Source organism: Hermetia illucens, chromosome 6 (genome assembly GCF_905115235.1).
Source record: "Hermetia illucens chromosome 6, iHerIll2.2.curated.20191125, whole genome shotgun sequence".
Lineage (NCBI taxonomy): Eukaryota > Metazoa > Arthropoda > Insecta > Diptera > Stratiomyidae > Hermetia > Hermetia illucens.
The window spans coordinates 56,617,138-56,630,973 of NC_051854.1; the positions used below are offsets into that span (position 1 = coordinate 56,617,138).

A 13,836-nucleotide genomic window follows, 5' to 3' on the forward strand; every position below is an offset into this window, starting at 1 on the left:
ATTGCGTATTCGCTGGCAGCACATCAATATACGCATCACATACACAACCCTAACACCAGGGAGAATATGCGAAATTTTTCTCGCGTAAGGGATTGAAGAACCTCGAACATGTGCAAAGCTTTCTTGTGCCATACAAAATTTAAGAAATGCGCCGGGGAACGAATTTCTAGTGTGTCGCCTTCTTGGCTTGAACATAATGGTTTTCATTTCGATATAATTCACACCCATGTTTAATTTGTGATTGTATATAAAAAAGCGATTACCGCCTGTGGCCACTTTTGTTCGTACTGCTCTCAAGGTGGAAATGAGACAGCGTCTGATGAGTTGCTTCTGGTCTGGTCTAAACCGTCAGTCAAAAATGATCTTAGAATAACTGCTAGACCCGTTTGAAGTAGTTTTGAGAAGATACAATACATCTTACTTTACCTTCCGACCACATCTTCGCTACTTTCCGCTTTTCTGCCCCTTCTAGTTCATACCGAGGTATTTTAGAGTGTGCTCCTACCTCAAAATATAAGACAAAACAACGGAAAATTATTTTTGAGAAATGTCTATATTTTATCTTCGCCATTTCTGCTTAACACTCCATATTCCCTTCTCAGGTAGGCAGAGGCCCTTATAATCTAGATACTTCAATAAATTACTCAATATCGCTTCGTCCCTCATAGAATTTTTGAAACTCACAACTAAGGATCATCTACCCTGAGATTGAGGGATACATTTTGATTGGATGTACCGCGGTATACCCAAAACTTTTGAGCGAGCAGTATTCCAGTCATTCTTAGAAATTGCCCTCGTAATTTTTGCATGAATGAAATCATGGAAGCGGTAGAGAGCCTGTGGTTCTTCAGGAGCGCTATATAATAGATCTCCGAAAGTCTTGAAGCAAGACCGCTGTTTAAGGTCTTGTGCGGCTCTCAACCAACGACGTTAGCTGTAAGTGGCTGGTTTCATAATATTAAATTGGTTACTGCGTACGACGATCAGTTTGCTCTCGTATTACTTGCACGTTTCGCACTACGATTACTCGTATTATCAACTTCCCCGCGCCTTTTTTATTCGTCAACAATGACTTCATATTTGACCTGGTTCTGTCCGTGTCAATCATCAATGTGTGTACTAGTCGTGAAGCGGGTTGCGTGGCCGTAGGCGTACGTGGGTCCACGTTTAGGTCGAAATCCAATCTAACAGCTTTCACTGTACAACAAACCTCTAGTAGTAGTACTGCTTTTTACGTATCCCTAAAACATGGTAAGTAGTCACGTAGATAATTGTCAGTCTGAACAGCTTATCTACGCCCTGCCCCGCGCACTTCCTAAGGGGAGAGTGGCAAAACCTTCCTGTCATCGAGGCTTAACCTGGACTTCACTGTTTTTATGTCACGCATGCATATGCGATGAACAACAAACTAGGTCTTAGAAGCAGTTGTCCTATCAACTCTAGCCAGTAGGCATTGCGAGTTGACGTTCTCCATTGGCAGTGTCACCGAGAGCAGCACTGTCTAATTCGCCAAACTTGAACAGCTCACCTAAATACCCTAAGTCGCAAACACGGTGTACCTATCTATCGACGCCTAATTTCATACAAATTCATGAATTTTCACCAGTCCGATTGTTAACTCAATTCAAACTTGAGTTTGAGTTAAAAATATGAAACAAAGATTGAAATCCAAGTCGTCGGAGAACGATCGTTTGTGTCGCAATGAACATTAAAATAAACTGCAATATTACCTACAATAGGGCAACAGCTCAACTGAACACAATAGGAAAAATGCAAATAGAGTTTTTCGTGAGCCTTAACCACGTTATATGCGAGTGAGCTCTACTATGGTGAAACGATAAGAATATAAACTAGAGTTAAACACCTTCTCTCCTTTAATTCAGAATACCCGAAAAAGCAGATTCGTTGCCTGGTAAGGAAGAAAAGCAGCATTATCTGAATGTTAAAGTACCTGAACACTGAAGGAAGGCTCAAAAATTATCCGGTGATCATGCCATTATGTAATCAGTAAAGACCACGACCGATCAAAGTGCTGTTGAAATGAAATCGATTCAGTAAACGGCCTTGTTACCTTACCTGTTCTAACTGTCCCAAGATAATCATCTTCCTACTGGGATGCGACGCCAACGCGGAACATACACTACGGGGGAGCGCCGAAAACGACAAACGAGTTGAGTCTCCTTTGAATTTGATTATTACTATCAATCTCCAAGTCTGTAGCAATATCTGGCAACTAACCTTTACCTCTACAGATACAGCTGGATACTTCTTCGATTAAAATCTCCGCATCAGGATTTCGAAGTCTTTTATGGATCTCATCGTAATCGATTGGATGATATTTGGCCGGGTCTTCAGAATTATGTCGTTGAATACTCTAGTATTAACACTTCATGGCAGGAAGAGAGAAAGGAGGCGGATTTTGACTAAAAATTGAAAACTTTCTGATCTCAGAAAACGAATTGACAAGATCTTCAATATCTGCTACAAATACAAATTCTATCAAACCTGCAAGGACGATTTTAAAATATATTAGCTACCACTATACAATCCTAGTTGGACTTCTGCAAATTTATCGAATGTATCTGCTGTACAATAAGATTTAGTAAAATTTTGTTCAAGGAACACAGATCTACGTTCTTTCTCAGCAGATCCGACGGGATCTGGAACAAATCGTCTAGTAACATACTGGAAGATTTTCGGATTTACTCTCTAGTATAAGCTATAGTGCGAAGTAGGAGCCATCACGCTGTCTATTCACACCCTTACCAATGAGGGGCTATAGATAGCTTCTCGCCATACAAGTGATCTGTCTTTGACGGGAATTTGTCGATCATGTGGTAGAAGAAAATGTTGACAGTAGCCCCGTCGTTAAAGAAAATATTTTGGAAGTTGCACTCGCCTCAATTATGTGCCCCAATCACAGGGTCGAGGCCCTCCTAGAGGTGGTGGAAGCAAACCCATTGGAAATTGTACATACTTGCCACCTTACATATGAGCCCCCAATAATGTTAATAACTAACATAGGCTATCTTAAACAATCTCATAAATATTTGTTTGAAAATGTGCTTCAATGCTAAAAAATAGGGTAACCAAATATCGTGGGGTGGCCGATCCAAAAAATGCCCGAAAAAATCAATAGAGAATTGCCCTAAGGTGGATATTTCGGTAGTTATGAATGAGATCTTGAAGAAGCTTGATAAAATCGGGATTAGAAGAGTAGCTAACAACGTGATATAAGTTTCAGAAGTGTTTTTCTCGGTCTCACTGATAGATAATGGAGGCTAGCTTGATTGGAGTGCGCTGCGAGCTGTGACGTCAATGTTAATCCAGTTAAAACGGACACGATGCTGTTCACCACGAAAACTAAAATTTCGGACACAACCTATTTCGGCTGGATGGCTAGAAATCAACACTGCCTATCAGTGCGAAGCATCTTGGCGTACCGCTAGATACAAAACATAACTAAAAACAAAATATATACCTGCGGATCAAGAAATCCGGAAAAGTTTTCTATACTTGGCAAATACTTTCAACAGAAAACGGGGCTACAACCAGAGACGATTCCGTGGAAGTATACAGCCATAGTACCTTTATGGCACGGCCATTTAGTGGTGCACTGAAGAAAGGCTACACACATACATGTGTTGGTAATTCAAGTGCTTTATCGTCATACCCTACAGAGGCTCTCAATGATTTGTTACAGCTCCTTGCTCTCAACTAGCATATTCAATTACCGTAGTGTGCAAGCTTGCTCAACTATGAAACTCTGGATTGGACAGTCGAATGCTATGGTTAACGCAGGCTCAGAGAAGGATCGATTCAAGGCCAAAGGCTTCTACGAGCAGCTTAACCTTTCCACTCATGTCCGAAATAGTATGCGATCCTGGACAAAAAATAGGAGCTTGTACAGGCTGTCTAGGAGCTAGAAAAGAATTAGAATCCACTACTTCCCTATCGTCAGATTTAGCGTCGCCATGTTGCCTCGAAGAGATTAGTGATGAATACTACAAGGAGCGAAAATGCCTTTCACTTGGTTACTATAGGCAATGCCAGGTGGCAAGCACTATATCCAGAAAAACATGAAAATCATATTATTATTAGCAAAAACGAAAGATTTCCTACACCTACCATGTAAAAACATAAGCCAAATTATAGCCATTTATGAAGGGGAAGTGGAGTGAATTGTGATAGTGAAACTCTTTGCACATTTCATTTCCAAATTTAGGCTCTTAGGAGAAGCTGCATAAGTTTTTTAAAGAGTAGTAGTGAAAAATCAACCAATCAATGGTATCATTTCATTTATCATATTGGGTGGTCGACAAAGTGAGAAGGGGCATTCTTGTGGACGCTACGGAATGGAAAAGTAGAGGTTATTCGCATCGGACGCTGGTTAAAGCATTCCCAGTTGTAACAAAAGGGGCAATGCACAAGGGGTATTTCTGTTTCTAAATGTTATTGAAACAACTTGAGGAACCGGAAGCTTAACGCTTCAGATATGAAAGTTTTTATCTTTTTAAGGTTTTATGTAAAAAAACTTTATTAAAGTCGGTTTACTGTCTGTCTGTCTGTCGGATTTTGCTCGGAGATAGTTCACCCCAAATTTGGTGGAAAGGTGGAAACTGCGAACGCTCATGCATACAGTGGGTCACTTAATTCTACACCGAATTTAAGGGGTCCCCATACATGCAAAAGGGGGGTGTACATTTTTTTCATCAAATATAGTCATGTGGGGTATCAAATGAAAGATCTCTATTAGTATTTTCCGAAGCCGGTCTTGGTTTTGGAAAGGTGGGGAGTATGGAAGTCGAAAGTGTTCATTTCTTTAACGGACCCATTCTCACAAACTACCCAACCAAAAAATCTGAAGAAAAAAAACAAGAGGCAATACCATCCATACCGATATCTATTCAAATAAAGTTAATAATAGTATATTACTATAATTTTTAGTAATTAGATGCAACCCTCCTCCCCCCTTTAAGTTCATTCTAGCAACACGAAAATAACAATATAAGGAATAACATAGAGCATGACCCTAGTAAGTTTGGTGGAAATCGGACTATTACTAACAAAGTTATAATAGGTCAAAGTTGTCGCTTGTTTGCAAATTCAATACTGAATATGGATATTTTCACATAATATATTCATATATTACGCGCTACATACTAATGGGACAAATGTACACAGAAATGTCTATCAAAAAAATACACAAAACCTTTCATACCTGAAACGCCCAGCTGCCGGTTTCTCGACTTGTTTTTATGTAAGAATACATGTATTTGATTATATGGTGGTTCCATTTATATATATCTGTATATAGTGTATACAAAAATCAATCAAAATCAATGTGGGTGAAAAGGCAGATGGTAGCAGGTGCCATGGGGGAAAAGGGTTCGGAGCGCGCAATGAAGGTGGCGAACGTATAATCGATTTTGCGGACACCTATAACCTTGTACTTATGAATACATGGTTCATCAAACGATTGTCTCATCTTCCCACATTTTATAGTGGGAACAATAAAACGCAAATCGACTATATTCTCATAAGACGCCAACATTTTACCACTGTCACTGATTGCAAAGTCGTTCCCTATGAGACCATCGCACCTCAACATCGGCCGTTGATTGCTGTCCTGCGAATTAAGCCACCGATAAAACGGCGTGAGGAACGCACTGGCCCGCCGCGCATTAAATGGTGGCGATTTGGTGAGAAGAACGAAGAAACGGTCTCACTCATACGATTGCCAACCATTACGAATGTGGAAGAATCATGGAACCAAATGAAAGACACGATCCACAAAGCGGCCTCTGCAACCCTCGGGGTCACCAAGCCGGGTAAGCGGTACATCAACCGAGATACTTGGCTTTGGAATGATGATGTTGAAATGAAGGTCCGTGAAAAGAAACGCCTCTACCACAAATTTCTCGACGATAAAACGCCTGCTAATTGGCAAATTTATAAGAATGCCAACCGGGAAGCAAAGAAAGCGGTCGCTGTCACCCGAGCGAACCATTTCAAAAATCTTTACGATAAACTGGACACTCGGGATGGCGAGAGAGATCTGTACCGACTTGCTAAAAGCCGTGATGAACGCACACAGGATATCGAACACTTCTGTTGTGTTAATGACAAGAACGGTACTTTGCTTACTGATCGTCGAGCCGCGACGGATAGATGGCGAGAATACTTCGAGCAGATTTCAACTGAAGAATTTGCTCATCCTCCACTTCCACAATCATTGCCGACATTTGGAGCAGTTCCACCAGTCAGCGTAACTGAAGTCGAGGAGGCAATAAAACAAATGAAATCGGGGAAAGCAACAGGACCTGACGACATCGCATCTGAGCTCTGGAAAGCAAAGAGCTGGGACCCAACACCGTGGCTCAGTGAATTCTTTAACCGGGTTATTCAGGAAGGAAGAACACCATCTGACTGGCAAGAAAGTACCACTGTTCCAATATGGAAAAAGAAAGGTAGTCCAGCAGAATGTTCAAATTACCGTCCGATCCGGTTACTTTCCCATACCATGAAGATTTTTGAACGCATTCTTGACAACCGTATTCGCGAAATCGTTGAAATAACCGTGAATCAAGCCGGATTTGTCAAGAACTGCGGAACTACTGACGCAATACACACTGCGCGGTTACTCATGGAGAAACACCGTGAGAAGCATCGCCCTCTTTACATTGCCTTTCTGGATCTTGAGAAAGCGTTTGACCGTGTGCCACACGAACTCATCTGGTATGCTTTACGACAACACTTCGTGCCAGAAGAACTCGTGCGCTGGGTTCAATTGCTCTACCACGATCCGAAAAGTAAAGTCCGAAGTATGGCGGGTGTATCAAAACCGCTTCGTGTCTCTGTTGGAGTTCATCAAGGAAGTGCCCTCTCACCACTCCTCTTTGTCCTTGTTATGGACACCGTCACACGGGATATCCAACGTCCAGCGCCCTACACACTGCTTTATGCAGATGATGTTTTTCTAGCATCTGATAGCAAAAATGATCTCGAGCAACTTGTTCAAAAATGGAATGATCGCCTCATGCAACACGGTCTCAGATTGAATTTAAACAAAACTGAATTTTTGACGACCGATCCCCATGAAACAGGCACAATCACTGTCAGCCCAGAACTGAGCGATTTAAATACCTCGGGTCAACGCTATCAGCCAATGGAGAGCTGCGTTATGAAATTGCTTCACGCATTAACGCAACCTGGATGAAGTGGCGTTCCACAACTGGTGTCCTCTGTGATCGACGTATCAACGAACGTCTCAAATCTAAAATTTACCGCAATGTCGTCCGTCCAGTCGCTCTCTATGGTTCTGAGTGTTGGCCGACCATAAAAGACAATGAACGACGTCTTGCGGTAATGGAGACGAAGATGCTACGTTGGACTAGTGGCGTCACACGTTTAGATCACATCCGAAATGAGGATATCCGCGATCGTTATGGGGTTGCACCGATCGTGGAAAAGTTGCGAGAGAGGCGTCTTCGATGGTATGGTCACGCAATTCGTGCAAACGAGAATTCACTTGCCAAGATTGGTCTGAACATCGAAGTCGATGGTAAACGACCAAAAGGCAGACCTAAGCAACGGTGGCTTGATACGCTGGACGGGGATTTGAAAGCCTCGAGATTGCACCCAGATCAGGCATTCGATAGAGCCAAATGGCGAAGCCGATCACGACGAGCCGACCCCGCTTGTGAACGGGACAAAGGCTGAAGAAAAAGAAGAAGAAGAATCAAAATCAATGTCAAAAATAATGCCTGCTTCGGAAGGTCCTAATTTAGACCCCCATTGAGGTATCAAACCCGCTATATTCGGTTAAAAATAATTTTGCACCCCTCTTTTAGGTATATAGGACCCCTCTCACCCCTGAATTTCTCACTGCCGCATTAACAACCTCCAAGCATCGAAGTTGATGGGAAATGACCAAAAGGTCGGCCGAAGCAAAGTTGGCTTGATACGCTGGACGGTGATCTGAAAGCTTCGTGACTGTATCCAGATCAAACCTTTGACTGAACGGGAGAAAAGCGCGTGTGACAGACAGAGAGGCAGACAGTAAACCGATATGGTTTTGTTGAAAAAGGCTGTGAGTCCATGTGAATTGCGAGATTGAAATAGGGATTTGAATTCCTCCTTCCTTTGTAATGGTTCAAACTCGACTGAGTGTTAAGCGGTACGAAAATGCACAATCATGCCATTTACAGTGTTTGGCAGATAGCCTGGACAAGATTCTCAAAGGCATTACATTTATTTTGGCCGTTCCCACGTTAATTAATTAAAGACGAGAAAATCGCTTAGAATATCTTTCAAAATTCTTCCTTGATTCGATTAAATAAAAACAATAACTTTATTGTACAAAAAAAATGACAATAAACTTACATCTTATACTAAAAATCATAACTTAGTTAAACACTGTGCGTAAAACCTAAACATAAATTAAAAAATCCACCAATTGAATCTAAAATTACCTCCAAATAGTTCCAAAGGAACCAGAACATAAGACCGTAGAAAGCGAAGACAATGACACGATCCAAAATATAGAGACGACGAAGGATTCGACGGGCTTGTGGGATAGTTTCAGGACTCTCCTTTAGAAGGTATACTCGAACTCCCATGATCATGTCGTGCAAATACTTCTCCCAATTGATTTGATCGACTGTTAAATCAAATCGTTCCCGATCACGGGGAGAAAGTTTCTGCGGTAAGTTCTCTAGTTTGTCATTTTTGAAAACCCAGATTTTCGTTGTATAGTATTGTAGGACTTTCAGGCCTGTGGAAACTTTTTTCTGGACACGAACAAGGCTGCGGGCGGGACACAAATAAGATTAGTGTTTTCTTATAGGAAAGCGGACTGTCTTTTATCTGTTTATGATGTAGATTTTCAAAATTTTGTAAAAAGAAAATTTAGCCATTGCATCTTAGGATGGTGATTAGCACTTATTATAAACAGATGAATGGCAGTCGTGGAGAATTCACTTACAACGGCTTTTGGCCAATCAAGACTAAACCCATATCAATTAGGTATGCTGGCAAATAGTGGAAGAACAAAACTGCAAACAGATGATGATAGTAATTACTCTTTATAGAACCATCAGGATACCAAAGTGAAAAGCACAGCGGATTTTCATAGAAAATCCTCTTGCCTGTCTCCAAATTTTCACCCCAAGTTGGTAAATTCTTGTGTGACAAACAAACATTCATGAATTCAATGTGATTAGTTTGCATTTGAGCCCGGTCCCATGCGGCTACTATCAGTGCATTTATGGCTGTGTCCACAGGTACCAAGTCGGAAGGATAATCAGGATTACAGTGCATAGTGCGTATCACGCCTCGTGCGGCTCCAATCATAAGACCTGTAGGTCCGTTCGTTCCTTCCACCCAGCCAGGAAGAGGTTCACTTTTCACGGCAGTCACTGAAAATCAATTGAGCTGCAATAGTAGTCATAGTAAATAATGAGAATGTTAAGCATTACCAATTGATGGTCGGCATACGATGATGGGGAGTTTACCATCGTAGGTCTGAACGAGTCCCTCTGTTAGGGCTTTTGTGTATGCGTATGTATTAGGAAGTCCATTTAAAAGTCTGAATAGCAAAAAATACTTTTAGTGAAAAAAAAACAACAAATAGTTGCGCTAGAAGTAAAAAATGATTAAAGGCAGACGCTTTATTCCTGGAATTTTCAGAAAAAATGCGACCCTCATATATGTCACATATACTAAGTAGAAAGTGATAATACTTTGGCGTTATTTGCTCCAACAATCCATCATTCAGAGATCGAATCATGTGGATAATTCCAATGGGGTTATGTGGCGACGGATAGGCATGCTCTTCCAAGACATCTTCATTACAATGGCAATATGAAGTTGAGACGTGCACGAACACTTTAAGATTTTTTATTCCCTCAGCTAGTTGCAGAGCTCTATGGGTACCAACTGTATTCATTTCTACGGCCTGCCGTAGAGGTTGGTCAAAACGAACGTTTGCAGCACAATGAAAAACAACATTCACATTTTTCATCAGTTCAGCGTGGTCATCTTCACTGATGCCGAGGTTGTCTTGTAGAACATCTCCTTTGATTATTCGAATTTTTTCAAATTGTCCAGGATTGGATTTGCGGAGTAGATCGAAAATCTGGAAAAGCAACGAAATATTTATAAGCCATGGAATGATTTTTAAGATGCAAACGAAAGGATAAAAAGATCAAAATAATGTCAAGGTTAACTAGAAAAATGACAATACCTCTGAACTAAAATACTCCTCTTTGCGCTGGGCCGGTTCCATGCCCTTTTTTCTGCGAATTAGCAGATAGAGGCAGTTGATATCGGGGCAGTCACGTAAAAGTTTTTCAACTAAAACTTTCCCCATAAATCCCGTGGAACCAGTTATGAAGATATTTTTACCAGCGTACCATTCTGGGATCCCTATTAAATGCTGTGTATCCTCGATGCCGGACATTTTAATTTGAAACTGGATTGATTGAGATTAAATCTGAAAAAACAGAAACAAAAAAAAAGATAATTTTGCTTCAATCATAGAAAAAGTAATGTAAAACGCTTTGTTAGGATTTAAAGACGACTTTAGAAGTAATTGGGTAAAATCTACCACAAAATCCATAAATTTCTTTGTTATCTTGTTATAGACTGTCGGACTGGTCAGAAAACTGTATCTAGATTTGTTAACAAAATCAGAATTCCGTCAGCATTTCCGCCAAATCGCCAAAAGATTGTCCGTGTTTTGTTGAGATTGTTGGAGGCAAAAAGTACAATGAAGTCGATGTGAAAGGGATATAATTCCGTCTTATGGGCGATTGTTGATGAGTAAAAGAAATCCACAAGCATACACATTGTATAGAGAGCTCGACTATACAATATCATCAGGGATTTCAACTAGGTAACCAAAATTTGATCAATAATAGCACGCTTACTCATGGAGAAACACGATGAGAGGCATCGCCTTCTTTGCATTGCATGTCTGAATTTAGAGAAAGCTTTTGACCATGTGGCACTCGAACTCATCTGGTATGCTCTATGACAACAGTTATTACCAGATGAACTCGTGCGCTGGGTTCAATTGCTCTACCACGATACGAAAAGTAAAGTTCGAAGAGTGACGGGTTCGTGTCTCTGTCGATGTTCATCAAGGAAGCGGCCTCTGACCACTCCTCTTTGCTCTTGTTATAGACACTGTCACACGGGACATCCAACGTCCAGCAGGTCAATGCTATCAACCAATGAAGAACTGCGTGATGAAATTGCTTCATGCATTAACGAAGCCTGGATGAAGTGGCCTTCCACTACGGGTGTTGTTTGTGATCAAGGTATCAATAAAAGTCTCATATCTAAAATTACCACAATGTCGTCGGTCCTGTCGCTCTCTATGATTCTAAGTGTTGGCCGACTATAAAAGACAATGAATGGCGTCTTGCGGTAATGGAAACGAAGATGTTGAGTTGGACTAGTGGTGTGACATGTTTTGATCTGAAAGCCTGGAGATTCTATCCAGTTCGGACATTTGATAGAACCAAATGCCGAAACCGATCACGACGAGCTGAACCCGCTTGTGAATGGGACAACACTCAATAAGGAAGAGGACAAACGCATGTTCCAAAATTGTCAAAAGGGGTAGCCCTTTCAAATTGTATCGAATGGTATATAAACCTTTTCCCGTACCGCCTTCAGGGTGAAATTGTCCTTCAAATTCGGCTTTAGAAATATTTATTGGGAATCAGTTTTTCGCGTTCGCCAAAAAACACGTTTTTGGAACGTGTGACTTTTGGTCCTCGGTATTTCGAAAAAAATTCATCTGTTCTTTTTGGTTTTTCTTACTATGAATTTCTTTTCTAATCTGTAATCCTTGGATACCCCTTTATGTTCTTATTATTGGGCACTGAAAAAAATAAAACAAGTCAGAATACCGGGAGCTCGTACTTCGGGTATAAAGGTTTTGTGTCCATCTAATGTAAGAAACGTTTTGGGTACATTTTTCCATTTATATGTGGCTAAAAACCTAAAATATTCTCTCATATTTGTTTTGAACTACAAAATATAAGTGCATATTACAGCATAGACATTATGTTCACCCTAAACAAGCAAACATTGCATATTACCGAATACTGTACATATCCATATATACACCATACCTAACTGTACACATATTTCCGATTTACTTTGTGCACAAAAGTATACTATGTACATATAAAATACCGTATATTGAATACCGTTATTTTAATGTACACATATATCTATCGTAATTAGCTTCATTAGCATATACATATAATATAAATATATAGATATGTCTGTCTCGAGTAATTGATATTGATGTATAAATGATTAGAAAACTAAAACGAAATCAAAAAATCAAAAAATGACTGACGGTTTCGTCCAGGGCAGAGGCAACTCATCAGGCGCTGCCTCACCTCTGTCCTGCAGCGTGACCGAAAGTGCCAACAGGTGGAATAACGCTCCCTTTTATCATCGCAAAAACACGACAAGGTTGCGAATTATATTGGACTAAAACGCCAGTTGTTTTAGTCTAAGCTAGACTAAGGCTGAAGCTAGGTAGTTGTTTAGGATATGCGGGATCCTAAGTCCAGAGGCAAAGGCGAGGCAGCGTCTGATGAGTTGCCTCTGCCCTGGACGAAACCGTCAGTCATTTTTTGATTTTTTTGATTTTTAATGCTTGAGGTGCTATGCTCCAAACTAGGGATCCATGGACTAAACGGGGAGTAAGTTGCTCCTCATTTAGTCCGGTCCACCATCATGTGGATGTGGACTTAGGATCCCGCATATCCTAAACAACTACCTAAAACCCCTGAGACCCCTCATTCATATGAGCTCATTTTGTTGTGGTATTGACGATGCGATATGTATGATGACATCATGCTCGTTTTAGAATACACGAAATTCACATAAAATGTAAAAGTTTCCTTTCATCTTCTATAGCTTTGTTAATAATAGTTGGATTTCCTTCAAACTTCCCAAAGTTATGCTTTATTCTATCCTTTATGCTTGTGCAGATTTAGGAACGGGATATATTTTGAAGCCTAGATTTAATTTAGATTCAGATTTTTCGGTTAGATAGGTTCTGAGAACGAAACTTGTTACGGTTTTCAGAATTACATTTTGAGACGTCACTCCTCTACATTTCCCTCGATATCAAATCGAAAAGTACTAATTGAGTCCTTTTATTTGATACCCCATTTGGCCATATTCTGTGAAAAAAAATTTGAAATTTGCACGCCCATTTTGCATTAAATGGGAAGCCCCCTCCCTTTTAAATTCAACACAAGATGGCGCCACCAGCTATATATAAAGGGATAACGAATTTTCGTCACAAACGACCCAGCCGTTTCCGAATAAATCGGGTGTGACAGACAAGCAGACATACAGACCGACAGACATCGAATCGATTCTAATAAAGTTTTGTTTCATACAAAAGTTCAGTTCAGTCGAAACGTATCGGTTATTTTCTTGCCTGGTTTATATGACTTGATAATATATGTATTCATGGTTGCCATTCACCTCGTAAGGAAGCAACGTGCACTAACTACGCCTACACACCATCGACGACATTGACGTTTTGCTGAAATGTGTCTTAGTTCCCTCCAGGATTTCCCGAGCCCTCAGTGTCCCTCCCCCACTGTTCTGCCCCATCTGCTCCTAGGGTGACCCACCCGTCAATTACCTGGAATAGTTGATTCTATTGTATGTCATACCCAGCAGTAGAATTGCTGTCCTTCCTTAATGTGCGACTTATACATCGCCATTATCGCCTTCTCATTAACACATCTACGGGTAACTGGCCTGTACACCGATGAAGTTTACGGATAC

At 40.7% G+C, this 13,836-nt stretch overlaps 1 protein-coding gene across 1 annotated transcript in view; it reads right to left on the minus strand.

Moving 5' to 3' along the window:
• Positions 1-8,329: 8,329 nt before the first annotated feature.
• The window catches only part of LOC119660004 (putative fatty acyl-CoA reductase CG5065), a 37,202-nt gene continuing 31,695 nt past the window's right edge, over positions 8,330-13,836 (minus strand). Inside the window, exons 2-6 of the mRNA XM_038068382.1 lie at positions 10,247-10,495; positions 9,744-10,138; positions 9,480-9,589; positions 8,987-9,419; positions 8,330-8,808 (exon numbers count right to left, since the gene is read on the minus strand). Coding sequence (XP_037924310.1) covers positions 8,412-8,808; positions 8,987-9,419; positions 9,480-9,589; positions 9,744-10,138; positions 10,247-10,462 — 1,551 coding nt within the window. The 5' untranslated portion in view covers positions 10,463-10,495 and the 3' untranslated portion in view covers positions 8,330-8,411. The remainder of the gene's footprint in view (positions 8,809-8,986; positions 9,420-9,479; positions 9,590-9,743; positions 10,139-10,246; positions 10,496-13,836) is intronic.